General features: G+C 47.0%; 1 protein-coding gene across 2 annotated transcripts in view; it reads left to right on the top strand.

Moving 5' to 3' along the window:
- Positions 1-15141, top strand: part of CEP131 (centrosomal protein 131) — a 143020-nt gene that overhangs the window by 113966 nt on the left and 13913 nt on the right. For both annotated transcript variants that reach the window (XM_082271797.1, XM_082271796.1), the window contains one exon: positions 2173-2369. In XM_082271797.1, the coding sequence (XP_082127923.1) occupies positions 2173-2369 (197 nt within the window). The remainder of the gene's footprint in view (positions 1-2172; positions 2370-15141) is intronic.

Genomic DNA, 15141 nt, shown 5'->3' with positions numbered 1-15141 from the left:
AGTTAAAGATATAATCAATTCCACATTAGCAGATCTGCTGGCAGATCGGTATCTCTCACCCACTTGCCGTGATACCCGGGTGATACCGCTCCATTCGGCATCCACTCAATACTGCTCTCTCTCACCTGCTGCATCTCCCACCCTCCCGATACCAATCCGTCTCTCACCCACTTGCCGTAAGTGATACCGCTCCATTCGGCATCCACTCAATACTGCTCTCTCTCACCCGCTGCATCTCCCAACCACCCGATACCAATCCGTCTCTCACCCACTTGCCGTAAGTGACACCCGGGTGATACAGCTCCGTTCGGCATATGATCTCGGAGGTTACGTGCGTGGTCATGCGCGACATGTCCATGGTCATGACCTCCGAGATTGTCATCGTATGCCAGACGGAGCGGTGTCACCCGGGTGTCACTTACGGCAAGTGGGTAAGAGACGTATTGGGTGGGTGGGAGATGGAGCAGGTGAGAGAGAACAGTATTGAGTGGATGCCAATTGTAGCGGTATCACCCGGGTATCGCTTGCGGCAAGTGGGTGAGAGATACCGATCTGCCAGCAGATCTGCTAATGTGGAATTGCTTATACAGTAATCCCCCGCTACATCGCGGTTCAGTTTTTGCGGTCCCGGTAACTCGCGTTTTTTTTGTAATGTTATTTTACTATATAAATCATTAAAAATGAAAGATTTTTGTGTTTTTCATAGCTCTTGCTCTGTCTCTAAGTATCTTTTATGTGTTTAAATGAGTTTCTATTGTTTTAAAAGTGTGTTTAAAGACCTTAAAATGCTTTTACACGTACAGTGACAGTAAAAAAATCATGCCTACAATGCATTTTAATAGGGTTTTTCTATTTCGCGGAATTTCACTTTTCGCGGCTGGGTCCGGAACGTAACCCCCGCAATGGAGGGGGGTTTACTGTATCTTTAATTTCTACATATGTAAGTGGCATATTCAATAACATTTGTAAATGGAATTATGCTTTGCGACATCATTTTACCTTTACATGAGCAATATTTGGAATATCAGCCAGTTCCGGGGCCGATACAGATATATCGGCAAAAGTCAATATCGGCCCTTGATTTATGATAATCAGTCGATCGTTAATTGGAAGCCTATCAAAGATTGAGTGTGGAGTCGTTTCTGGCCTTGGAACTACTGTGGAGGACATTGTGTACACCTGGTCCAGCAACAGATTGATTAAACTTTGGATTTCCACAAATTTTTATTGACCTCTCTATAACTTGAGGGTCAATGTGATCTGGTAAGCAGGATTGCTTTCTCACTCTCAGCAGTCGGTGTGCGGCTCTCTTCCAACATTGAGTGTCTTTTTAAGCTTATGGACTTTATTTTCTAACAAGACTTTGTTATTTTAGTTGGCGCTGCACCCTCCTGCTATATAATCCTTCATATGGGGAGCAAAAGCCTGCGGACTGGCAGTTTTATTCTTCTTGAACCTTTTTGGTCCTGAAAGTAATGGCTGTGCTCCTTAGGAGCACTTCTGCTCCTAAGGTGACAACGCTGCCTCAATGCCGGTTCACACTAGGTCGCTCCGACTTCGGGGGCGACCTGTGAAGTCGCGTGCAGCGTGACTTCGGTGCGACTTGCATGGACTTCATAAAATGAATGTCTATGCAAGTCGCCTCCAGGTCGCCCCGAAGTAGTACAGGACCCTTTTTCTAAGTTGGAGCCACTTGTGTCGCTCCTATTAGAACGGCTCCTGTACCGCACAATGGGAGCGTGACGGACCGCGACTTGTCAGGTTGACAAGTCGCGGTCCAAGTCGTAATAGTGTGAATGCGGTCTTAGTGCGTGTCTCAGCGTTGTCACCGTTGGATGTGTACTACAAGAGCACAGTGGGTGGGGCATAGAGCTTGATTGACATCATTGCCAGGCACTCTTCAGCACGGCCACAGCAATGGGACCACCACTAGGTTAGCTGACGTGAGCTACCCACATCATTGTGTACAGGAGCCACAAGAGCCGCCATTGTTAAAGGGGTAAAAAATATATGTAGTACAAAGGAATTGGAAAAGAAAACAAGCCTGAACTTTATTCAAGTATTTAAATCTGATTTAGATTTAGTTGTACTTGTAGGAAAGGAATATCTCTTTAAGGAGTGTAGTAATGGCTGTCCTTTTAATGAGCGCTCTTCTTTGCTGACCAATTGCAGATCACAGACCGGTTAAACGAGGAGAGGAAGAGCCTATCGGATGTGATCCGTCAGGAGTTCGCAGACCGTCTGGTGGTAACAGAAGAAGAAAACAAGCGGCTGAAGATCGAGGCTTCGGAAGGGCAGGCCCGGCATCGCCTGGAGCTGGAAAGAATCACTCGGGAAAAGGAGGAGGAGCTGGAGGAGGTGCACAAAAGGTGAGAGCCATCCGCAATAACCTGCAAACTGATGACACAAGAAATTGGCTTCAGGTTCCAGCTAATAGATGCTGTTCAATTACAATTATGATTTTATTAAAACACAACTCCAGGCACAAAAATATCCTTCTAGAGCAGGGATCCTCAAACTACGGCCCTCCAGCTGTTGCGGAACTACACATCCCATAAGGCATTGTAAAGCTCTGACATTCACAGACATGACAAAGCATGATGGGAATTGTAGTTCCTGAACAACTGGAGGGCCGTAGTTTGAAGACCCTTGTGAGAGTCACAAAAAGTTATACATTCACTTTGTCTATGCAAATCCCAGCATTATCTGGTAAAAGTAGCAGTGACATCATCACTGTACTGCACATAGCCTGAGCAGAGCTGTGGGAGGAATGTCAAATTTCGATTTAAGTTTTAGTCATAGACTTTTGACTAAAATGCTATTTAAGTTTTAGTTGTATTTTAGTCATCTGAATTGTTTTAATCGCATTTTAGTCATCTGAATTGTTTTAATTGTATTTTAGTCGACTAAAATCTCCAATACCAGTGTTAATTTAGTTGATGAAAATATTTTCGTAGACTGAATTAACACTAGAGGGTCCCAGCAGGCTCCTCCCACTACAGAAAGGGGCAGATACAAGACCAGCCACCCAGAGCAGGGTTTCTGATTTCCCAGCATGCACTGCTTTTCTCCTGAGAGTGGTTGTAAATCCACTTTGTTGACATTTACCTATAGGTAAGCGTATATTAAGGATTACCTATAGGTGCTGTAAATATCTCCTAAACATGCACCGTTTAGGAGATATTTACAGTGCATGCATTCGATGACGTCATCAGCGCATGCGCTCTGAAGGACCGGCCACCCGTGCCGTTCCTTCAGAGCCCCGTGCCGTGAATGGCGGCTCCCACGCGCATGTGCGGGAGTGATGTAATCGCGCCTCCGGCCAATCAGATGGCCGGATGAACGCGAACAAGGAAGCAGGGCGGCCGGACATGACGGCCTCCCTGTCGTTGAGCGGGCGGCACTGCGAGGGCTTCGTTTTAAGTAAGTCTTTCATAATGAGCTAGTATGCGATGCATACTAGCTCATTATGCCTTTTGTCTTTACAGGTTTTTTTTTTCCGGGTTTACTTCCTCTTGAGGCTGCTGTGAGCTATACTAACCGGCCACATTATTAGTTACACCTTGCTAGTACCGGGTTGGACTCCCTTATGCCTTCAGAACTGCCTTTGTTCTTTGTGGAATAGATTCTACAAGGTGTTGGAAACGTTCCTCAGAGATTTTGCTCCATAGTGACATGATAGCATCATGCAGTTGCTGTGGATTTGTCGGCTACACATCCATGATGCCAATCTCCTGTTCCACCACATTTCAAAGGTGCTCTATTGGATGAGATCTGGTGAGTGTGGAGGCCATTGGAGTACAGTGACCGGATATGGTGAGTGTGGAGGCCATTGGAGGACAGTGACCTCATTGTCATGGTGAAGAAACCAGTGGTGAGATGATTGGAGCTTTGTGACATGGTGCATTATCCTGTTGGAAGGAGCCATCAGAAGATGGGTACACTGTAGTCATAAAGGGATGGACATGGTCAGCAACAATTCTCAGGTGGGCCATGGCTTTTAAACAATGCTCAATTGGTACTAAGGGGCCCAAAGTGTGCCAAGAAAATATCCCCCACACCATTACACCACCAGCACCACCACCAGCCTGAACCGGTGATACAAGGCAGGATGGATCCGTGCTTTCATGTTGTTTACACCAAATTCCGATCCTACCATCTGAATGTTGCAGCTGAAATGGAGACTCATCAGTCCAGGCAACATTTTTCCGATCTTCTATTGACCAATTTTGGTGAGCCTGTGCGAATTGTAGCCCCGGTTTCCTGTTCTTAGCTGACAGGAGTGGCACCCGGTGTGGTCTTCTGCTGCTGCAGCTCATCTGCTTCAAGGTTCGATGTGTTGTGCGTTCAGAGATGGTATTCTGCATACCTTGGGCGTAACGAGTGGTTATTTGAGTTACTGTTGCTTTTCTATCATCGTCTGCGCATTCTTCTCTGTCATCAACAAGGCATTTTCCTCCACACAACTGCCGCTCACTGGATATTTTCTCTTTTTTGGACCGTTCTCTGATAGATCAGCAGTTTTTGAAATACTCAGACCAGCCCGTCTGATACCAACAACCATGCCACGGCCCCTGAATCCACTTTCTTCCCCATTCTGTTGCTCAATTTGAACTTCAGCAAGACGTCACCACGCCTAGATGCCTAAATGCATTGAGTTGCTGCCATGTGATTGGCTGATTAGAAATTTGAGTTACCAAGCAATTAAACCGGTGTACTTAATAAAGTGTCTGGTGGGTGTATAAGGTTGGAAGTGGGAATCGCAGATTCCAGAGGCCTTCGAGCAGTAGAGGCTGATGGGTTGACAGATTGTCTACAGCAACCAACATTGAGGAACAACAATGAGCTGACAGCCGGCAGGTGACATGAAATTATTTGTCCAGCTGTGCTGAGCCCATTGTGACAGCCCATTTGTTCAAAATATTCAAAATAAGTCTTCCTGCTGCTCAGCGTGGTGCACTGCTGGGGGCCTCTAGTTACAGAATTCAGATCAACGCTTCTTCTCATTGGAATCTGTCATCAACAAGACAGAGCTGGGATGTTCAGCGGATGAATGCATGGCTGGGCCGGTGTGTACAGTGAGCACATATAGGAAGTCTTAAGAGTGCATGTAAAAGGTAAACAATCACTTGACCTCCGGAAGATTTACCCCCCCCCCCTTCATGACCAGGCCTTATTTTTTACGATATGGCACTGCGTTACTTTAACCACTTCTGGACCGGAAGGATTTGCCCCCTTAATGTCCAGGCCATTTTTTGCGATTTGGCACTGCGTTACTTTAACTGACAATTGCGCCGTCATGCGATGCTGTACCTAAATAAAATTGATGCCCTTTTTTTTTGACAAATAGAGTTTTCTTTTGGTGGTGTTTGATCACCTCTGCAGTTTTTAATTTTTTGCACTATAAATAAAAATAGGGCAAAAATTCTGGGGAAAAAAAAACAATGATTTTCACATTCTGCTATATAACATTCCCAAAAACAACATGTAAAAATCTAAATTTTTTAAAATTTTAGGCCAATTTGTATTTTGCTACATTTTTTTGGTAAAAAAAAAAAAAAAAAAAAAAAATCACAATAAGCGCATTTTGATTAGTTTGCGCAAAAGTTATCGCGTCTACTAACTACAGGAAAGATTTATATCTTTTGTTTTTACTAGTAATGGCGGCGATCTGCCATTTTTGTGTGGGACTGCGACATTGTGGCGGACAGATCGGACCCCTAACTGACATTTTTGACACTTTTGGGGGGACCAGTGACATTATTACAGTAATCGGTGCTAAAAATATGCACTGTTACTGTAATAATGACACTGGCAGGGAAGGGGTTAACATGGGTGATCAAGGGGTTAAATGTAAGCCTAGGGGAGGGATTCTAACTGTGTGGGGGGGGGGCGTGGCTTGTGAAATGACCATAGAGATCTGTGATCCTATATAGAAGGATCACAGGAGCTCTATGATTATTCCAGAGAGAAGAACGGTCAGCTGTGTTTAAAACAGCCGACCGTCCTTCTCTCTCAGCGGGGAGCGATCGCGGGTGTCAGGCAGAAATCGGAGCCGCCTGCCAGCTGCATCGGCTTCCCCGCTGACGAGCAGGGGGCGGGAGCGCGCCGCTCGCCCCCTAGCCTCCTGAGAGCAAGCGCCGTACATGTACGGCGTTTCGCCTGGGAGCGGCTGCCTGCCGCAGTATAACTGCGGCGGGCAGTCTTTAAACGGTTAACAACTCGACCTCCGGAAGATTTACCCCCCTTCATGACCAGGCCATTTTTTGCGATATGGCGCTGTGTTAATTTAACTGACAATTGCGCGGTCATGCGACGCTGTACCCAAATAAAATTTATGCCATTTTTTCCCCACCAATAGAGCTTTCTTTTCTCTAGCGCTCATCGACAGACGTAGTCCTCGGTGATACACCACCTTCGGGTTATGTTACCTCCGCAGGAGCAGGACTAGACAGGAAATTAAAAAGCTCTGGCCACACCCTAGGGGCAGTCCCAGAGGGTATATCCTCTCTCTCTCTGCCTCAGCAAATCAGTTATTTTCTGTCTAGTTAGGAGTAAGGACCTAGATACCTTGCTGGGATCTTAGGTCCTGGCAAGAATTTTTTTCTAAAAGGATTTTTAGACAGCTTTTTTTCTCCAGTGTTCCTGTGAGATCTTCAAGCAAGAAAGCTGAACTGGGCGACGGGCTGGATGTCGAGATCCGGTGGTCACCCCAGTTCAGCCTACGAGCGCGTGCAGGCCATAGCTCCGCGCTGGGTCGGCCGCGACAAAGTCCCATTAAAAGGACTGAACCCGCGAGTTAAACGTCTCGCTGAAACGCCAAAGACCATGAGTCACGGCGTCCGTATCGGTCGACAGCCCTCCCGCCCCGGTGGAGAGGGGTACTGTCAGGAGTTGGTGCCCGCCTGGTTCCGGTATGGTGAGTAGTATGTTCCCCCTTTTTCCCTGACGGGTTTTGTGGTGAACGCGGGCCCCCTCTCTGTATGGTAAGAAAGAGTTCTTTCTATCCTATAACATGTCACAAATCCTCCTACTTTGAGTGTGATTTTATGTGTGCAAAAAGCCAGGAGGCTTGGTTTGGGAGCTAACAATCTATTGTATACATGTTTTAAAGATGTAATCTGTGGCATTCTGGGAATCTTATGGGTTAAGTATAAGCTACCTACCAGTCAGAAGCCATGGACATGTAGACTGCCTTCCAAATCAGATCTCCAGCTATTAGCAGGCCTCCCGAACGGCCATGCGGTCCGCCAGGGCCGGTACCGCCAACCACGCCATATCCCCATGCAGAGAGAGTGTTGTGTGCCTGCAGCACACCGCTAGTCAGCACAGGCCGCCGCCATTTTTTTTGCTGGATCGCACGAGCCGCCATTTTGGCGTAGCCTCGTGTCTCCAGCATGGGGGCGGCCATGTTTGAGGTGATTCTACACCTCGTGGAGCTTGGGGGAGGCGCCGGAAGGCGTGCAGAGGGGCGGTGCCGCTGTTCTAAAATTTTCTCGGACCCGTGAAAAAATCGGACCTCGTCACTTCCGGCTATAGGAGTCTCAAGTGCGCATGCGCATAAGACATTATATTGGTTTGGTAAACTTATAACACATAGCGGGCAGCTGAATGAGAGGAGGCGGGGCTGAGGTGGGACGGAAGACACCGCCGCGTCATCTGCAGAGCTGAATAGAGGAGGCGGGACGGAGGTGCGGCCGTGTAATATATGCAGGACTTTAGCGACTCCTTATGTTTTATTATCTTTAGTAATTATCGTATTATTTACCCTTAGGATTTCATTACATTTACTTTAATTGCTAAACATAATAAAACATAAGGAGTCGCTAAAGTCCTGCATATATTACACGGCCGCACCTCCGTCCCGCCTCCTCCACCAGCTCTGCATATGTGTCCTCCGTCCTCCGTCGCACCTCAGCACCTCAGCCCCGCCTCCTCTCAATCAGCTGTCCGCTCTCTGTTATAATTTTGCCAAACCTCGAAAAATGTCTTCTGCGCATGCGCACGGACGACTCCCATCCGCTGTTTTGTGATGCTCTACCACCGGAAGTGACGAGGTCCGATTTTTTCACGGGTCCGACAAAATTTTACAACACCGCCTCCCTTCTTCCTGGGCAGCCAGCCAAAAGACTTCCTGTTTGTCTAAGACAGCGCTGTAAGCTGTTGCAGTTTAACTCTGAACATCAAGTGGTGAGCCTGGGGGTCTATCTCTCTCTCTCTCGATAGGGATCCCTAGCAGGTAACACTAAGGGGTTTTTTTGTGGCGCTGAGGGTCAAAAAAAAAAAAAAAAAAAAAAAAAAAAAAGTTTTTTCTTTACTTTTGAATTATATCATCCAGGAAGTAACTGGAGTTATTATGGACCCTGCCACACATATTCCCCCACCTGTTTCCCTCGAGGGGGCCTCGGGACCCGCCGGTGCACAGAGTATAGAGTCATTTACAGCAATTTTGGAGTCTATGGTGGCTCGGGTGGAGGCGGCCTGTCAGGGACGGGGGTCAAGGAAGCGACCCCCGCCTACCCCTATACTATCTGACACCTCTGACTCTGATTCAGAGATGGTCACTGCAGTTGCAGGTTCCTCTGCAAGGGCTGTTATCCCAGGTAAAGCCCCCTCAGACAGTGAGGAGGACGCTTCTTCTCCTGCTATAATTCAGGAAGAAGCATTGGTGGACGCACTAGTTGTGGCAGTGCAAGAAACCTTAAAACTTGAGGCTTTACCGGCAGAGGCAACTGAAACAGAAAGGCCTTTTGGGACTAATAAGCCCATCAAGACGGCGAAGGCTTTTCCTGTACCTAAATGTTTTGGTAATCAGATTAAAGGAGAATGGGAACATTCTAAACGTACCTTTACTATTTCCAAGCGTATTGCTAGACGCTATCCGTTTGAGGAATCCATCATTAAGAAATGGACGGTACCACCAGTCGTGGATCCGCCTATTTCCAGGCTGAATAAAGCCACGGTTATTCCAGTGGAGGACACTTCGTCCTTTAAGGATCCGGTGGATCGAAAGATAGAAGCGGAGTCCCGCACTATCTTTTCTCTGATAGGGTCAGCATTTAGACCAGTAATTGTTATTGGTCTAGTTTCCCAGACACTTACGGAATGGGCGAAAATGGTACGCCAAGATCTTAGGGGAAAAGATATTCCCCAGGAGACATCTGATTTGATAGAACAGATCATACAAGGGCTACGGTTTATCTGTGACGCAGCCTTGGACACTACTCCCTTGTTAGGGCATGCATCTAAGTTAGCAGTGATCCTCAGACGTGTGCTGTGGTTAAAATGCTGGTCAGCTGACCTAGGTTCCAAAAAGACTTTGACCAATCTCCCTTTTCAGGGGAATCGTCTATTTGGAGCCAACCTAGATGAAATCATTAAGGATGCCACCGGGGGCAAGAGTACTTTTTTGCCACAGGCTGCAAAAGTTAAGGGACCTCGCAACAAGCGAGGACCTTTCTTTACCGCCCATAAAGGGCGCCCGGCTGGTACTCCCGGGAAAGGCAAGACTCCTCCAGGAGGGTTCAAGAAGGGATGGTCGGACAAGCAGAGGACCAACCCAGCCAAACCCGAAGTAAAGGAGTACACAGCCTGAAGGTGCGCCCCCACCCGATTTCAGGGTGGGGGGACGTTTTCACCGGTATTCAGGACATTAGATCGAGCATCTACCACTACTACCGGTGCGATTCTTCCCTTCCAACATTTAAGTACAGGAAGCGGTAGTTACCGTTCCCTCTATAGATCTTTTCCTTTACCTTTTCCTAAGATTAGTCCCGATACCTCACAGGAATCGGATCTGATTGACCAGATAGGCCAAGTAGCCTCTAGTCGGGTGACTTCGGTCCCTGAGGTTCAACCAGAAAAGATCACCTTTCCTGATAACTATCAGGTATCTGATAAATGTGTGGGAACAGAAAACGACCAGACTTTCTCGGATGGTCGGGGCCAGATAGCTCTAGGGACGCCTGGTTCAGATCCTATCAGCGCCAGTGGTCCTAGAAATTCTAGGCTGGCCTCTTCAAGCCGGCCTGGCCGACTTGGACATGTTAGTCGCAGACGTTCCGTGGGAACTTCGTCTCAGGGAGTGTCTGTAGTCTCTAGGACCTATTTACCTTCGTGCTTTACAGTCGCTGGTTTTAATGGCCTGGCCATTGAGACCCAAGTACTGAAGGACAGAGGTTTGTCTACTTCAGTCATTCCTACCCTTATTAAAGCAAGGAAAGCGACTTCCAGCAAAGTCTATTATCACACATGGAAGACTTACATTGCGTGGTGCGAATCTTTAGGATTTCCTCCACGTACCTATTCGGTGTCTCGAATATTGGCCTTTTTGCAACAAGGGGTTGAGCAGAAGCTAGCCTTGAGCACCATCAAGGGTCAAGTTTCAGCATTAGCAATCTTCTTTCAGAAACCTTTAGCTACCAGATCCTTGGTGCGGAATTTCATCCAGGGGGTGCGGCACCTGGCTCCTCCAGTCCGCGCGCCCTTACCGCCCTGGGATCTTAATTTGGTTTTGTCGGTTCTACAGAAACCTCCCTTTGAAAACATCAGGGAGATTCCCTTGCTTACTTTATCCCAGAAGGTGGTCTTCTTGGTGGCTATTACTTCTGCTCGCAGGGTGTCAGAACTGGCTGCATTATCATGCCAGTCCCCATACCTAGTGATTCATAGGGATAAGGTAGTACTTCATCCTAAGCCATCTTTTCTTCCTAAGGTGGTTTCAGATTTTCATCTGAATGAAGATATTGTACTACCTTCCTTGTGTCCTCAGCCCAAGCATCATCGGGAACATGCGTTGCATTCCTTGGATGTGGTTCGGGCAATCAGGGTATACCTGAAAGCTACGGAATCATTCCGTAAGACGGATTCACTTTTTGTGATCACGGATGGCCCCAGAAAGGGTTTGCCTGCATCTGCCGCGACCATTGCCAAATGGATTAGACAAACGGTGGTACAGGCTTATTCTATTAAGGGTCAGAGTCCTCCGTTCCCTGTTAGGGCGCACTCCACTCGAGCGCTCAGTACTTCCTGGGCCTTTCGCCATCAGGCGTCAGTGGTCCAGGTATGTAAGGCGGCCACTTGGTCGTCGGTACATACCTTTACTAAATTCTATAAAATTGATGTGACGGCATCGGCGGATGCCTCATTTGGCCGCAAGGTTTTGCAGGCCGCAATTTGAGGAGACCGGTGGTCTACCTCGAGGGTTTTTTTCTGTTTGAAAATTTTTTTGTTGAGTCTCATCATTAAGGATGAGCATTGTAAACTTCTAGTTGGCACCGGTTGGGCCTTCTAGATTGGGATTTGATTTCCATTTTCCCACCCCTCAGTTGTGATACTGCTCTGGGACGTCCCGAAGGTGGTGTATCACCGAGGACTACGTCTGTCAATGAGCGCTAGAGAAAAATGGATTTTTGTAAAATCTTACCGTAAAATCCTTTTCTCTTAGCTCATCGACAGACGTAGTCCCCGCCCCTCTGTTTTGGAGTTGGGTTGGGTTAAATTCTCTAAGCACTGCTTTTTCACATAACTGATTTGCTGAGGCAGAGAGAGAGAGGATATACCCTCTGGGACTGCCCCTAGGGTGTGGCCAGAGCTTTTTAATTTCCTGTCTAGTCCTGCTCCTGCGGAGGTAACATAACCCGAAGGTGGTGTATCACCGAGGACTACGTCTGTCGATGAGCTAAGAGAAAAGGATTTTACGGTAAGATTTTACAAAAATCCATTTTTTGTGGTATTTGATCACATCTGCAGGTTTTTTTTGCGCTATAAACAAAAAATTCTTACAAATATTTTCTACTTTCTGCTATAAAACAAATACAGTAATAAAAAAAAAAAAAAATTAAAACTAATTTCTTGATAAATTTAGGCCAATATGTAGTCTGCTACATATTTTTGGTAAAAAAAAAAAAAATCCCAATAAGAGTATATTGGTTGGTTTACATGAACGTTATAGCGTCTACAAACGATTGGATATGTTTATGGAATTTTTTATTTTTTTAATACTAGTAATGGCGATCAGCAACTTATAGCGGGAATGCGATATTTCGGCAGACAATTGGCACTTTGCGGGAACCAGTGAGACCAATACAGTGATCGGTCATAATATTATGCACTGTCACTGTACTATTGACACTGGCTGGGAAGGGGTTAAATATCTAGGGCCATCAAAGGGTTAACTGTGTGCCTAGCCAGTGTTTTTGTACTGTGTATGGTGCTTTCACTAGGGGAAGAGATTGATTCTAATACCTGCATTGCAGTAACACAGGATCGATCCCTCCCCCCCCAGTCAGAACTGAGATATGTCCGGTTTACATAAGCATATCTCATTTCTCTGTGTATTGCCGATGATCGGCGGGTGCCCGACAACATTGAGTGCCTGGCGTCCACAGATTAGCGAAGTGGCCCAATAGCGGCGCGTGGCGCCCCCTGCAGGGTAAAGTCTGAGATCCTACATACATATATATTAGCTATTTAAACGATTATCGGCAAAGGTGTAGGGCGGCACAGTGGTGTAGTGGTTAGCACTTTAACCTAGCGGGAAGAGGGTCGCTGGTTCGAATCCCAACCATGACACTACCTGCCTGGAGTTTGCATGTTCTCCCTGTGCCTGCGTAGGTTTCCTCCGGGTACTCCGGTTTCCTCCCACACTCCAAAGACATGCTGGTAGGTTAATTGGATCCTGTATAAAAAAAAAAAAAAATTGGCCCTACTATGTATGTATGAATGTGAGTTAGGGACCTTAGATTGTAAGCTCCTTGAGGGCAGGGACTGATATGAATGTGCAATGTATATGTAAAGCGCTGCGTAAATTGACAGCGCTATATAAGTACCTGAAATAAATAAATAAAGCAGATTATCGGAGGGCCGATATTGATTTTTGCCGATATGTCTGTATCGGCCCCGGAACTGGCCGATATTACCAATATTGCTCATGTAAGGGTAAAATGTCATCACATCGCATAATTCCGTTTACAAATGCTATTGAATATGCCACTCACATATGTACAAAAGATATAAGTAATTCCACATTAGCAAATCTGCTGGCAGATCAATATCTCACACCCACTTGCTGTAAGTGATACCCGGGTGATACCGCTCCGTTCGGCATCCACTCAATACCGCTCCGTCCCTCACCCGCCAATCAGCGGGTCGGGTGGATGCGATGTCTGCCGGGACCTGCCGATTGTTTAGGAGAAAGGCAGAATGATGATCTGCCTATGTAAGCAAGGCAGACCGCCGTTCTGTGAGAGGGGAATGTGCTGATCCTGTGTTCCTGCTAAGTAGGAACATGGATCTTTATTTTCCCCCAGTCAAAGCACCTCCCCCACAGTTAGTAATCACTCCCAGGGAACACAATTACCCTTTTGATTGCTCCTGATGTTAACCCCCTTCCCTACCAGCGTCAATAGTACAGTAACAGTGCATATATTTTTTAGCACTGATCACTGTATTAGTGATTGACCGATTATCGTCATGACATTACTTCTGGGTACTCGGCGCCAGATTAAAAAAAATGACAGCATTCAAAACAGCCAAACTTGGCGTTTTTGAATGTTTTTAAGTGCAGAGGAGGGGTTTGGGGTCTTTTAGACCCCCAGATCCCTCCACAAGAGTACCTGTCAAGTAAACAAAAAAAAAAATTTAAATGTACAAAAATATTGGCCGATACCGATAAGCAATGTAAAAAAATGTCCAAAATATCGGTATCGGCAACTAAAAACCGATATCGGTCGATCACTAGTATTAGTGTCACTGGTCCCACACAATATCACAGTCCCGCTATAAGTCGCTGAGTGCCGTTACTAGTACAAAAAAAAAAATGAATAAAAATATACTATCATTTGTAGATGCTATAACTTTTGCGCAAACCAATCAATATACATGTATTGGGGTTTTTTTTTACCAAAAATGTGTAGCAGAATACATATTGGCCTACATTGATGAAAAAATGGGGAAAAAAAAGGAAATTTTTTTTTTTTTGAGTACAGTTTCGAACGACCGCGCAATTCTCAGTTAAAGTAACGCAGTGCCGCATCGCAAAAAATGGCCTGGTCATGAAGGGGGGTACATTTTCCGGAGGTCAAGTGGTTCAGATACAATTGTTTACCTTTATACGCACTTTTAAGACTTCTTATATGTGCTCACTGTACACACCGGCCCAGTAAAGGCTGGTGGAAGCCATGCATTCATCCACTGAACCAGGGCCGGCCTTAGGTGTTCAAGCGCCCTGTGCGAGCTGATCCTGTTGCGCCCCCAGCCCCCCAACCAGCGCCCGGCACATTTTTTTTTGCACTTTTTTTGCACTTCATTTGACTTTTCTTTTTTATGATCACTACAAACTTAGCCCCCCTTACATTAGAGACCCCCCTTACATCAGAGACCCCCAACGGAGCCCTCCTTACAACAGAAACCCCCCAACAGAGCCCCCTTACAACAGAAACCCCGCACAGAGGCCCCACTTACATCAGAGACCCCCACACAGAGCCCCCTTACATCAGAGACCCCCCACACCAAAGACCCCCCAAACAAAGCCCCCTTTACATCAGAGACCCCCACACAGAGCCCCCCCCTTACATTTGATGCAGGAGAGAGCTTACTTACCTTTAGTATGGAGGCTTACCACGAGAAGAAAGGGCGGGAGGAGGAGGAGGAGAAGGGGTGGGAGGAGGGGGAGCCGACAATCTCTCCTCTGGCGTCCCTGGCCTGGAGAGGAGGGGATCTGTCAGTGGCGGGCACTGGCGGCGGATCTGAGGCTGAGTTGTGTGTGATACACAGCTCAGCCCTGCAGCTATAGAAGACACAGGCACAGCCGCACAGCGGGAGGTAAGCGGCGGCCGTGGCCTGTGTTAACCCTCTCCATGCCGCGGTCGCCGCTTACCTCCCACTGTGCGGCCTGATCATGTACGAGCTGCAATGGCCACACGGCGCCCCTTTTGCCCATGGCACCCTGTGCAGCCGCACAGCTCGCACACCCCAAAGGCCGGCCCTGCACTGAACATCCCAGCTCTGTCTTGTTGATGACGGATTCCCCCAGGAAAAAGCATTGATCTGAATTCTGTAACTAGAGGTCCCAGCCCCAGCAGTGGTAAACCTTCCAGAATTGAAGTGGTTACTTTGAAGTTGCCCACCTCCCCCTCAATG

The sequence above is a fragment of the Pelophylax lessonae genome (assembly GCF_965119305.1).
Source record: "Pelophylax lessonae genome assembly, chromosome: 11".
In the NCBI taxonomy this organism is placed as follows: Eukaryota; Metazoa; Chordata; class Amphibia; order Anura; family Ranidae; genus Pelophylax; species Pelophylax lessonae.
The sequence above is the reverse complement of the archived record's forward strand: the minus strand, read 5'-3'. Positions and strand labels throughout refer to the sequence as shown.